Source organism: Lonchura striata, chromosome 10 (genome assembly GCF_046129695.1).
Source record: "Lonchura striata isolate bLonStr1 chromosome 10, bLonStr1.mat, whole genome shotgun sequence".
Taxonomy (NCBI): domain Eukaryota; kingdom Metazoa; phylum Chordata; class Aves; order Passeriformes; family Estrildidae; genus Lonchura; species Lonchura striata.
This window is the reverse complement of record NC_134612.1, coordinates 26,849,226-26,862,108: the sequence shown is the minus strand read 5'-3', so window position 1 is coordinate 26,862,108 and position 12,883 is coordinate 26,849,226. Positions and strand designations below refer to the sequence as shown.

Genomic DNA, 12,883 nt, shown 5'->3' with positions numbered 1-12,883 from the left:
CGCGTGACCGTGGCCGGCGGCGCGCGCGGTGCGGCGGCGGCGAGATGCGAGCGGCGGGGCTGCGGCGGCGGCTGCTGCTGCTGCTGCTGCTGGCCGGGCTGGCCGCGGCACCGGGCGGCGGCGGCGCCGCGGCGGCGGAGCAGGGCGGGCTGCCGGCGAAGAAGCTGCGCATGGCCTACGCCACCGGGCCGCTGCTCAAGTTCCAGATCTGGTGAGGGGCGCCCGCCAAGATGGCGGCGGCCAAAATGGCGGCGCCCGCCGGGCCTTCGCCTCTGCCTGCCTCGTTCGTTTTCCTTCCCTTCCTTTCCCTCAGCGCTGCGCCGGCCTCGCTCGCTCTTGTCCGTGGAGGAGCCTCTCCCAGGGCCAGGGGCCATCCCGCCCCAGGCGAACTGTCGGGGCTCCCGGCCCTGTTGGGGCGTGGGAGGCGGCACCGGGCCGCGGGCGGCGGCTCTTTCAGTGGGCCCGCTCAACGGCCTCCCGCCGTAAACCCGCACTTTTCGGGCCCTTTAATGCCATGTGTGGCGTTGTGCTGGTGCGGGACTAACGTTTGGGAGGGCCCGATGTCTCAGCAACGGCTGTGATTTCGTTTCGGTGCGGTGCCGGTATTGCGGTCGGTGCGCTCGGGCACCTTTGCAGCATTCCGGCGGTGCTGCCGATGGTGTCAGCAGCGCCGAGCAGGGCTGAGGCAGCCCCGGCGCTTGGAGCCGGTTGGCGGCGAGAAAAGAGACTCGGCAGGCCCGGAGCACTCGGCACTAGGGTTCCCGGCGCTCGGGGTGGGCAGGGCCGGGTGGCGGCCGGAGCGGACCCTGGGCAGGCCCTGCGGGAACCTGAGGCACCGCAGAACCGCTCGGGGAGAGTGCTGGGCTCGGGCTCTTCGGGATTTACCGCAGTTCATAGAGGCGGCTGCTGAAAGGCGGGGCAGAGGAGCGCTCGGGAGTGTCGAACTGCAGTTCCCGTGTCGTGCTGACATAGAGATGGCTGGGAGCGACATTGCCTGTCTGCACAGTCCCAGAGAGGGATTCAGACGGCTCTGGGTGAAGATCGGTTGGGGTTTTTTTTGGCACAGAGCAAGGGATTGCTTACATCGACTTCCTAAATTAATCCTAACTTAACAGATTTTTCCAGGGAAAGTGAGTGATTTGATGCTTAGTGGGTATTTCCAGATCTCTGTGTCTGTGCTGGAATGTGGAGCAAATCAGTGTCACGCCCAGGGCTTACCTGTTGGGGTTTGTGATGTGTAATTTGACTGCACATCAGGCTTTCTCTGTGCCATAAAAAATGTGAGTTCTGTTTTGACTGGACGGGGATATGAAGAGGGTGAGTGCTGCTGAGCGGTGGTGGTACAGGGCAGCCCTGGGGCTGTGGTGACAGTGCTGTCTGTGTTCAGTGTCTCCTGAGGCTACAGGCGGGTGTTTGAGGAGTACATGCGGGTCATCAGCCAGCGGTACCCAGACATCCGAATCGAAGGGGAGAACTACCTTCCTCAACCTATCTATAGGTGAGTGTGTCACCTCCTGCTGTCTGTCTGCTTTCCAGTGCTGAAGGTATGCATTTACACTGAAACAATACTAAAAATTTCAACTTAAGGGATTTTCTATTGCAATTGCATACAAGGACGCTTGTAGGATTTTCTTGTATGTGATTCCAGGTAGCTGCCTTAGTTTCCCATACAAGTATCAGTATCTGGCTACCTATGATGCCGCCTGTCAAATCCTACCTAAAATAAATTACATAACTTTTTTTTGAAACAGTAAATTTTCCCAGCTTTTCTTCATACTGTGTATGGAAATAAATTCAGTTTGTTGCTCAGGCTTATGCACTTAGGGACGAATCCCTGTAATGGGTTAAGGGCACAGAGGAAAGGAAGGTTCAGTGTTAACATCAGAATTGGAGGAGAGGTCTCCTCAGGGTGGGGGCTGCCGGAGTGGCCTTTGCTGCAGCTGTGCGGGGAAAGCCCAAAGAAATTAAGAAAAAGGTAAAACAGTGTTATTCCTGTTACTTAAAGCAGTGTGCCCACGCTGGAGAGTGATGCCATAGTTACTAGGTGGCTCCTGGAGCACTCGTTGGCCCGATTTCTGGCAGGGCTGTGGTGGTGGGAGGCTGCGGGGCACAGTGCCTCAGTGTGGGCTGGCTGTGGGGAGTTGTACTCACTGGGAAATGCTCCGCAGGAAGTGGTGCCTGTCAGTCAGACATATCTGTAATGTGGAACAGCTTTAGAAACTGAATCTGTTATCCAGTTCAGGAATATATAAGTTAAAAGCAAAGTCCCATTTGAAGTCTGCTGAGGAGCTAAAGAATCTGTAGTTTACAGGAAGATGTCATTCTGGGGTGTTATGCAAAAGCAGGGCCTTACTGGGGGTGTTGTGTGTGTTGCTTTTTTGTTTTGATGGTTTGATTTGGTTTGGGGTTTTTTACAGTGAGATAAACCTTGGAAAGTTTCATACTTCTCCTGAAACATTTGATTGTATGCTGTCAAAATTCTAGTGAGGTGAATTACAGTTGTGTATAGTCAGTCACTGGTGTGTGTTGTCTCTAACAGGCACATAGCATCCTTCCTGTCTGTCTTCAAACTAGTATTAATTGGCTTAATCATCGTTGGCAAGGACCCGTTTGCTTTCTTTGGCATGCAAGCTCCAAGCATCTGGCAGTGGGGCCAGGAAAACAAGGTAAAGGACATACTTCTTTTAGTCTGAAAAAGCAGCTTCAGAGTTATTTCATCAGGGTGCTCTGGGAGTCCCTCAGTTCTGACTGATTCACCTTTCATATGCTGCAGCCTTATGGTATAATAATTCTTACCAGTTGTGCTTTATGCTTTTGACAAACCCATGTGTGTTTCTGTGATCTTTTTCCAGGCTGCTGCTACTACAGAGGAGCAGCTGAGGTTAATGTGCTGACAAAGAGAATAAAAGAGTTCTTTGTTTTTTAGGGCTCAAGAAGAGCATTTCAAGCCAGTACTATTGATGTTAAAATTACAGTTTCCCTTCTCTGTTGTCTTGTAATGGTTTTGTAGTCGATGCTTCCATCAGACTCCAGATAGATTAGGCAGCAATTAGACGGGCATTAGAAGAATGAATTGAAATGTTGTGGGTGTTTTTTGGAGAGAAGACTGGCGTAACATTGTGGGAGAATATCCCCATGAGTCAGTAGTGGTAATGCCAGTAGATTCAGGGTGTTGTACTCAGATTTGGAGTAACCTTGTTCCAGATTTATTCACTAAACTAATTTACAGACCTCCATGCTGAGCTGCCCATGCCCTGGGTCTTTCACTGGCCAGTTTGCATGCCCAGAAGCTGTAATATTTCCGGTTGAATTAAATGGGCCAACTCCATGCCTGGGTGGGCTGGCTGCGGTGTGTAGCTGCTGTCCCTGTGCCAGGTTCTGTGGTGTTGCAGTGACTTGTGTGAGTGTACCTGTGAACAGGAAAAGGAAATTAGAGGCGGTGAGGGAGGAGCTGTACTGTGAAGATCCTATCCTTTCCTCCTTAGTCACCCACGCGCAGAGAAAATTCCAGATGAAGGCATGGCGGTGTGCAGGAGGGTTGGTGGTGCTATGCATGTGACTTGCCTTGCTCTGCTGTTCGTGCTGGACCCTGGGCTCTGTGGTCTGGAGATTGCTGTGACAGTGACAGGCTGTGTCTGGGAGCAGTTGCGTTCCATGTCATGCTGCCAGCCCTGCTGCAGCTGGCTGTGCTGGGTCCGGAGGTGTGCGGAGGGCTGGAGCTGGTTTGGTGCTTTTCTGGGGAAGGCAGGGTGCACAGTCTGTAAACGAGGAAGGGGAGATGTCTGTAGATGGGAACATTCCTTGAGCAATCACAGAGGGAATTCAGAGGCACCTGTGAACAACAGCAGGCATGCTTGACATGGCTGAGGTCTGTGTGAATCTTTGCTCTCTTCCAGGTGTACGCCTGCATGATGGTCTTCTTCCTGAGCAACATGATTGAGAACCAGTGTATGTCCACTGGGGCTTTTGAAATCACTTTGAATGGTGAGCTGAGACTTTGTTTGAGGAGTGTCACATATACACACACATGTGAGAGCTGTAGAGTGCAGAGGATGAGGGATGGTGTCAGGAAATTTATGTCCCAAATGTGATATGTGGAAATTGCCATCCATTTGTATGTTCAGATGTTGTCTTATCAGAATAAATGATGAAAATCATAGAAGTCTTATAAAGAAATTTATACAGATGTCAGATATTCTACAACAGCTCTGTAAAAACTTACTCAGAGGGCTGTTTGTTGCCTTGGAATAATTGTGTTGTATTCTTTCTTTGTGTGTGATGTGCATTAAATAAGAAACCATCAGCTCTCCAATTAGATGCTTTCCCTGTCTGTTCTGCAGCATGCTTGAGCTTTGGAATCCTAAAGAATCTATTGCTATTACCATATTATCAGCAGTGATGGACAACAGTACTGATTTTTCAGGTCAAGAGGAATATCAGTGGATATTTTGCACCTCTCCATTAATATGATACGCTTCTAAGTGACTCTGCTCTCCTAGTTGGGCTGGGGTTCAGCATAGCCAGAGGTTGGAAGCATTGTTGATTCAGATGTTTTCCTCAGCATAGATCAGTACCAACTCACACAGCTTCCTAGAGCTTCTCAATTCCATGTTTACACCAGCTGTGCCTGTTTTCTGATGCTCCTAGTGTAACGGTGTTTCCCTCCCATGTGTGTTCTGCACTAGATGTCCCAGTGTGGTCTAAGCTGGAGTCTGGCCACCTCCCTTCCATGCAGCAGCTTGTACAGATCCTTGATAACGAGATGAAGCTCAATGTGCACATGGAGTCAATGTCCCATCATCGATCATAGCCCCATCGATCAGCACTGAAACTTCTCGTAAGTCTCCTCCTGTCACCAGTGCATGTGCCCAGGTAAGACGGGCACACTGCAGACTGGATTTTAGGATTGTGTGTTTGTTCAGTTAAATGTTTCTGGTGAACCAGCTCCCATGATGTTAAACTGCCACATGTGGTGTCACGGAGGCTGTTTGGGTGGGAGGTTTTGGGATGTGGCTCATTCTGCCTGTCTCGGAGCAGGAAGCTGGCATTCCGTGAGGCAGGAGGATGTGTGTTATTGCAGGCAGAAGGCCTAATGTCCATGAAGTGTGTGGTGCAGGGATCAGAAACACTGCTTTTGTGCATTGGAACAGCCTCTATCCAGGGGCTTAAGGTCTCCCTGGCTTTTAGCGCAGTTGAATTCCAGCGCCTTGGGGAACAGGCTGCTGTCTGTTCCTTGCTTAACCTAGGAGAGCAGAATACTGTCATGCTCTAGTGTACTGCCCTGCTCCTCTGCAAAAGCTCCATGGCTTTTGGTAGCATGGAGTTCACATCCTGTTGGTATTTTATGACAAACCACTTCCACGTCCCCATGTCACCTGTGGCTTTCAAAGCACGTAGCTTACGATTCCCCACCTTGGGGCAGGCTCAGTGCAGGTGTGCTGCTGTGGCATGGGTGTTGCTGGCTGTAACCCAGGTGTCTCTCCACAGGCATTGGGTGGTGGTTCCCGGGCCGCGTGGTGCAGACCCATGAAGGCCTGCACTGAAGACAGCCGCTGTTGGTGCAGGCTGGATGCCTCTCTTGCAGCCACGTTGTGCCTCCTGGACAAACACTCAATGAGCCCTGTTTCAGTGCTGGCCAGTCCACACTGCACAGCCATGAGTGCAATAATACTGTATAGTTTTTTTAAGACTTCATTCGACCAGTTCATAGATCAGCAATGCAGGCATTACTAATGGTAACTTATTTTATATTCATGTTTCACACTATGGCAGATTGAGTTGATACCTAATTTTTCCTTGAAAAGAGAAGTTTGTTTAATCTGTTGTATTTTATATGAATTTATGTTCTTTTTATAGTTTAAAATGAAGTTATAGGAGTGTCTGATATTGTCCTAAGCTGTTGAGTAATTGATAGCTGTCTATCAAATCTCTTTAATGTGGTTAAAACAGGTTTGTATATTTTTCAAAATCTATGGCAGAGTCGAACAGTGCATTATATACTGAATTATATAAGCAAAATTATATGCAGAATTATTACATCACTTGGTGACTTCAGTGAAAATTAAAATCAGCTGCTCTTTAATCATGTGGGCCAGCTCCAGCTGTTCTTCCTTGGCCATTTGAGAGATGAGCTGGGCCTTCCTGCTGTCCTGAATAGAACCCAAGAACATTAATTGAAATAAAGAGTTCCCATTTCCTGTGTGAAGTACCTTGTTTGTCACCGATGGACATGCTTGGAACTGCAATTGAAAAACTGCATAAAAAGCCAACTTTCCAAAGTTACTGACCTAGCATTTGTCATGTGTAAGCCCCCAAGAACCTCCAGTGTGGGGAGGGGCACATGGGGCTTGGTCTTATCCTTCAGGCACCTGCCACAGTTGAGGTGTGGCCTCCCTGGGGGAAGCTGGCCAGGTGAGCCCCTAGTTTGAAAGGCTGCTCTGAGAGGCTGGGAGGTTCCTCACTGCTGACTGCAGCACCACAGGCCTCTTAAACACCCACTGATTGCTTTGTGCTTGCAGTGCTTGAACCAGAGCCCATCCCAGGCTGCAGCTGGTGCTCCCTGGAGCCAAGCATAGGTGATTGGGGATGGCTTTGGGCACTCTGAGGACATTTGTTGCTCTCTGCACAGGGAACCACCGTGTCTTGTACCTGCAGCTGGCTGAGCTGCCGTGGGCATGGGCACCAGGAGCACTTGGGACGTTCCTGCTGGTGCCACCTCGTCAGGAGCGGCAGAGGTGTGGGTGACTTGAGCAAACAACTGCCCGTGTAGCTGTCCCAAGCCCTGCTTGGCTGTGCTCTTTGTCCTTGTGCCTTACCTGAGGCCTGAAGTGACTACTCAGCTGGGGCTGGAGACAGAAGGGAGCCTGCTCAGGAGCAGTGCACTGCTGCAGAGCACGGGATTGCTCTGCTCGAGCAAAGCCCTCTTATGCCTCCATGACCAAGGTGGTGTCACTGCGGGCTGGTACTGCCTGCCCTGAGCAAGACCTATTTGGGGCTGTGTGGATCAGCCCTGGGCTGCCCTTTTCTCTGCACCAGGGCGGGCAGGGCCAAAGGAGAAATCTTGCTGAGCACGTGCAGGTGCTACAGCATCAGAGACTGTCTCTGGCTCATTTTGCCTTACACCACACACACACTGGTCAGAATTGCTGGGCATTTACTATGGCCTTGATGGAGCTGTGCAGCTCATCACTTATGTCAGCAGCCATGCAGAGCTCCAGGATCTTCACAGCCTGGGTCATGAGGTACAAAGGAGGCTGCATTTTGTTCCACTGCTCACTGGAAGGGAAGTTGATGCATCCCCGCATCCTGTCGCAGATCTGCAGGATCCTCACACGGAAGGCAAGCAGCAGGAGCTCATCCTCACCCAGCTGGGCTGGAGGAGGCAGCTGGCTGCTGGTGCTGACCTGCAGAACAGAGGATATGTGTCAGGCAGAGCCACCCAAGCTGGGGATGGGGCTTCCGTCTCCAGCAGAGAAACCTGCCCCTGTGACAGGAGCCTGAGGAGGAAAGGAGCTGCTGTGTGCCCTGCCCACATGGATCATAGCTCTTCTCCCTGGCAGAGCCAGGGTGACCGTGTGGATGTAGTCGGGGATTTGCCTGGGAGTGGAGTCCCACACTGTGGCCCCTTGCAGAGAGCTGGGGCTGGCAAATGCCCCATCTCCATAGGAGTGGCAGGAATACGTGCATCTCCACAGCTTTCTTTTTGGGGACAACATGGCACGGGATAAGCACAGAGGGGAGCTTCCCTGGCTGCCCTGCTCCCGCTGTGGGGAGTGGCTCAGCACAGGAACAATTACCTGCACTTTGGTTCCCATGTTGAATTTTGCTTGTCGCCCCATGGCAAGGAAGGAGACGAAGATCTTGTCCTGGGCCAGGATCCTGACCCCCACGTGGCGGTTCAGGGAGATGAAAATGGGGCTCAGTGGGACTTGGGGTCCTGGTGACAAGTTCGGCCACATCCACTTTCTTACCCGGTTGCCTGCTTGGTCCAAATACTGCCCACCTTGGATACTCATATTTATCCTAAATAAAAGGGAAATGGAGCCTCTGAACCCTGTAAGCTCCTCTGGCAGAAGGTCACTTACTGCCCTGAGGGTTGGCACAGAGGCACAGCAGGGGCAGGGTCTGTCTCCCACCTCTCAAGGCACGGCTGCGTTGCCTTGCTGCTCTGAGGGCACCTGAAGCAGGGCCTGTGAGCTGCTGAATTTGTCTATTTTTGGATACTATTAAAAATACCCTTTATGGTCCTTGAAATGTCAATGCATAGAGGAGACAGCAAAGCCGCTTAACGCACCACTCATCTCCAGTCGGGTAATAGCATGTGCTCCTGCCATCAGACTGAAACAGTGCTCGGATTTTGGTTGTCCTTGGCTCATCTTCCTGTACTATGCACATCAGCTGGTCTCTCGCCTGTGTAATGATGATGGCCAGGTTTCCAGATGGATAGCTGCCGCTAGGTAAGGTGTTTGTAACCCTCTGCTTTGCTTGGTTGATGTGTTCTTACACGCTGTATACTCCCAGGTACTACTCTGGGGCATAAAAACTGATATATTACCCAGGGCACTGTGTTAAAGGTGTGCTGCTTCCTTGGGCTGGGTCTTGGAAGCTAGTGCTCATTGGAGCTCCTGGCTGTTCTTTGAAACCTCAGCCCAGGAGCTGTGTCAAGTTTCACTGCTGCTCCTCAGAGCGAGTGGGAGAGCTGAGCTGGGTTGTAATAAGGTGGACTGGGACAGACTTAAAATTAGTAAAGCCCTGGACTAAAGCAGGCAAATGAACCCCGTAAAGGATACAATAACTGCGAGGGTCCATCTGGGAGAATGGTAAGGAATTTCTTTCCGTTTTTGTAGTACTTCTGCACCAATTTACCCTTCCCCACCTATGATTGGAAGGATAAAACGGCTAAGAGCAGGCCGGCACAGGTGCCCTGTGAAAACAGGCACTGCTGGGCTCCAACTGCTCAGAGCGCTGACACATCCAAGGTGCTCCCGTCGCTGTCGGCCGCAGGTACCTGCCTTCTTCCCCAGAAGACTGAAGTCATAGCCGAGGACGCCGCGGGACGTGGGTTTCTTGTCCTGCTCTTTCTTGAGCTTGCACTTGGGCTTCTCTTCAGGACTGGACTCGGGTTCAGGCCCAGGCTCCTTCTCCAGCTCAGGCTCCTCCTCGGGCCGAAGCTCTGACTCGGGCTCCTCCTCGGGCCGAAGCTCTGACTCGGGCTCCTCCTCGGGCCGAAGCTCCAGCTCGGGCTCCTTCTCGGGCCAGGGCTCCAGCTCGGGCTCCTCGGGCTGAAGCTCCAGCTCGGGCTCCTCCTTGGGCCGGGGCTCCGGCTCGGGCTCCTCCTTGGGCCGGGTCTTGGGCTCCAGTTTCTCCTCGGGCTGGGGCTCAGGCTCTGGCTCGGGCTCTGACTCAGGCTCAGCTGCATTCGCAGCAGGCACTGGTGTCCCACCTTCGGGAGATGAGAGTTCCTGGGAAGGCTCGTAGGAAATAGATCCAGCTTGCCGTGAACCTGCAGAGCACAGGGAGGGCTTTTGTGCAGCAGAGAGGGTTGGCAGTACCCACCATGATACCTCTGCTCTAAATGTGTGAGTGGGAGTTCCTGGCTGAAACACTCCATCCTGACAGTCTGTCTCGGGGTATTTTCTAACAAGGGCAGTCCACAGTGCTCAGCTATTTCAGAGTACAGGATTATGATAAAAGATAACATTTTTTTCAGTTACATATATACACACATCTGTGTAAAGAGCAACTTTTTTGGGATAACATTTGGCTCCACGGACTGGAACTGATCATTTGAGATCCCAGTGCTGCAGAAGCCTCACTGCCCTGCCATCCTCTGTGAAAACATGCCCATATTATAAATTTGGTTCACCTGTCAAAACTTCTCCTCTACAGCTAGACCCAAAAGGCTGCTCAGTCATCCACAGCTTGGGCTAGGAATTAGTGGAATATCCACCTGATCAGGCAAATTCTGGGTGAGCCTCATTCTGGCAGTTCCTACTCCCTAAGGGCTTGGCTTTGCCAGCTTGTCCTTTCAGGTCAAGTTCTGTGCATCTCAGCTGGAAACGTCACAGATAACTACTGAAAATCATTACAAACTCTATGCAAAGGGGATGTGCCCACTCTTGTGCTCATGTGTGAGGGATGATTTAATATGGCTGTGTCTAATTTAATGAGATTGCATATCTGCCAATGAACGAACATGCTGCTGTATAAAATCCTCCAGTTAGAAACCAGCAATTCCACTCAGTTCATTGTTGAGATAAATGGACAAATCCATACGAAAATACCAGCTCACCTTTAGTGGCACTCGGCCTTAAAGACTCAGACAGCTCTATAGCCAGGTGTCTCTTCTGCTGCCTGGAAAACAGAACTGTTGTTGATACTCATCTATCATGTTGAGAAAGCTGCAAGTAGTGGATATCTCTGCTTTAGGAACACAATTTCTGAATCTGTTTTCCTCTCTGCTCACAATTCCAAGTAACAGGCAGCAGTGTCACCAGAATACTCATACCTCAGCAGAAAGGAATTGCACCCACACAGATTCCTGTGAACAGACACTGTGAACTGGCACGAGAGCTGAATATTGTAATGGGGTTTGGATCAGGATTTTATGTGAAAGAGAAGGACAGATGCCCACAAGATCAAGAAAACAACTCATCTCCAAGAATATTTTCATTATTCTTGTGTAATTTCCTATTAATCTGACAGTAGTTTAGTGTGTGCTCTGTACACAGTAGGAGGCACTTGCACCCTCAGACTGTGAAGGATTTTTGAGGAGACCAACAGTTTACTTCCAGGTGTACTGGTTTAGTTTTCCTTTTCCCTGTGGCTTAAACTTTCCCTGAAGGCTTAAACTCTTGCACAAACTTTGGGTCTCCTGCTAAACAGCCCAAAAGCTTGCAGAGCTCTTGTGTATGACTCTGGAAACTGTAATCCAAACACAGTTTATGGATCAAAACAGAAATACAAATGCCAGTTTTGTTTCAGTGCCAGAGGTAGAAGCTACACCCAAGTACTGTCCCTTCCCACATCTGTGGGTTTTTTTGGCTCTACATGTCTCTAGATAGTTAATCTGTTAGGACTGGAATTAACATTTCACTCAGCATGTGCCTCGCCACCTCCTTGTGCAGCCTGGCAGTAGAGGAGCCAGGAGGGACCAGAGAGAATCAGAACTTCTGGTACCTAAAGGAAAGGTTTTTCTTCTTTCATCCCTCTCTCTGCAGTTTCTTAATGCTCCTTTTCCCCTCAGAGCTCCCTGTTGTTCATTGCACAGACCTGATCCCCAGTTTTCCCAGTACCTCTGGTTGTCTTGCTCCTTTGACAGCAGCAGGTTGGCTTCAGAGCCGAGGGATTCATGGGTGCTGACAGTTCTGGGAAGGCTGCTGACATCCTCGAGCCTCTTCTTCTCCTTCACGATGAACTCATAGAGCTCTCGGCTGCGCTCGCAGCAGAATCTCTAGAAGGCGAGAGAGCAGAGCCATGAGTGCGGCCATTCCACAGCAAGCCCCTGCTCGTCCTTCCCACCAGCTTACGTCTTCCTGGTCCTCGGAGAGAGGCGCATCCTCGGAGAAGGGGAACGGCCTCAGCAGGTTACCACAGTACTCGCACGTTGGCTCAGCATCCTCCTCTGCCTGCTGCGATGGGGAGAGCGGGGAGGAAGGACATGGGGTACCAGCCCCCAGATCCCCGGTTAGCACGGTGAAAATGCAATAGGTGTGTCAAAGCACCTAAGGGCACTCACGACAGACCCATGTCTAGGATATCTTGGAACAATTTAACTCAAAACATTAGGTTCAGGAAACCACCAAAAAGAAAAGAATATATGTTGTAAATAAATCAATAAATGCCCCCAAACAAAGGGAATGACTGGTATTCGTGAGCTCTGCTCCTTCCCAGGGAAGCGAGAGTGCAGAACACTGTAGTTGAGTATTTGAATGCATTACAGAGAGAAAAACTGCAGTTGTGGGAGTTTCTGAGTAAGCACCAGCAGACTTGGTGCTATGGAGGTAGTCACATCTGACCAGATGCAAACCAGGTTGGCAGCAGGGTGTGTTTTGAGGATGGTACTGGATATCTGGAAACAAAATTCCCTTGCTCCTCAGCTTGTGCCTTGAATTAACTCTTTGGTGACTTTGGTCTGCTAAGGGTTACGTGGAACTCTGTACCCTGCTTTTATGTGGCTGTACCTACTTATACACATTTTGTGTCTGATTCAGACAAAATATTCTGCTGGGAAATTCTCAACAGAGGGTGCAGCAGTGGGGAGAGGCTGCACAGCCTCTTGCTGCCCAGGCTGTTCAACGGTCTTGTGAAGAAAAAGCTGTCATGAAGGGGCTCCTTTCCGGGCTCGGCAAAGGGTTAGGGTTAGGGTTAGGGCGTTGGTTCCATGCTTTCTATATGGAAGCATGTGAATGAAGCAGCGGGGAGCAACCGCCTCAACTGACCTCATGGTGAATGTTTGCCTGCGAGGACTCGGGTCTGTAGGCCAGGAGGGTGGGCAGGCCCGTGGGGGTCGGCTGCGGGCTGGCCAGGGCAGTCTCACACCGCGGCTCTGCAGGGTGGCCGGTGTCCTCCTCGGGGGGCGGGGGCCAGCGGGGCTCGCCCTCTCCATCGTCCGCCGCTCCGCTGGGCTCCGCGGCCCAGCCCGGCCCTTCCATGCCCGGCCCGTCTGTGCCCGGCCGTTCTGTGCCCGGCCGTTCCGTGCCCGGCCCTTCCATGCCCGGCCCGTCTGTGCCCGGCCGTTCTGTGCCCGGCCGCTCCGTGCCCGGCCCGTCTGTGCCCGGCCGCTCCGTGCCCGGCCGTTCTGTGCCCGGCCCGCCGCGCCACCGTCTCCAGGGCAACGCTGAGGGCGCGGGGCACGCCGGGAGCGCGCGGCGGCGGCCCCAGC

At 51.7% G+C, this 12,883-nt stretch overlaps 2 protein-coding genes across 2 annotated transcripts; one reads left to right on the top strand and one right to left on the bottom strand.

Annotated features, from left to right (window-relative positions):
- The first annotated feature begins 44 nt into the window (after positions 1–44).
- On the top strand, positions 45–6,205 carry SELENOT (selenoprotein T). The gene is made up of 6 exons (XM_021544943.3): positions 45–211; positions 1,388–1,498; positions 2,540–2,666; positions 3,897–3,984; positions 4,686–4,837; positions 5,488–6,205. The coding sequence occupies exons 1-5, from the start codon at positions 45–47 to the stop codon at positions 4,808–4,810; spliced, it is 618 nt and encodes a 205-aa protein (XP_021400618.1). The 3' UTR covers positions 4,811–4,837; positions 5,488–6,205.
- Positions 6,206–7,136: 931 nt separating this feature from the next.
- On the bottom strand, positions 7,137–12,713 carry ERICH6 (glutamate rich 6). The gene is made up of 9 exons (XM_031505675.2): positions 12,441–12,713; positions 11,529–11,630; positions 11,295–11,452; positions 10,292–10,353; positions 9,012–9,502; positions 8,790–8,875; positions 8,294–8,446; positions 7,797–8,022; positions 7,137–7,403 (listed from the first exon to the last, which is right to left on the bottom strand). Exons 1-9 carry the CDS (start codon positions 12,711–12,713, stop codon positions 7,137–7,139), a joined length of 1,818 nt encoding a protein of 605 aa, XP_031361535.2.
- Positions 12,714–12,883: the final 170 nt, after the last annotated feature.

Bases quoted from the DNA above. Each gene is read 5' to 3' on its own strand.
- ERICH6 (XM_031505675.2), bottom strand. From the start codon at position 12,713: ATGGAAGGGCCGGGCACGGAACGGCCGGGCACAGAACGGCCGGGCACA. The intron at 11,453-11,528 runs GTAAGCTGGTGG...CTCGCCTTCTAG, and splicing joins TCTCCGAGGACCAGGAAGAC to AGATTCTGCTGCGAGCGCAG. The intron at 10,354-11,294 runs GTACTGGGAAAA...TCTGTTTTCCAG, and splicing joins AAGGAGCAAGACAACCAGAG to GCAGCAGAAGAGACACCTGG.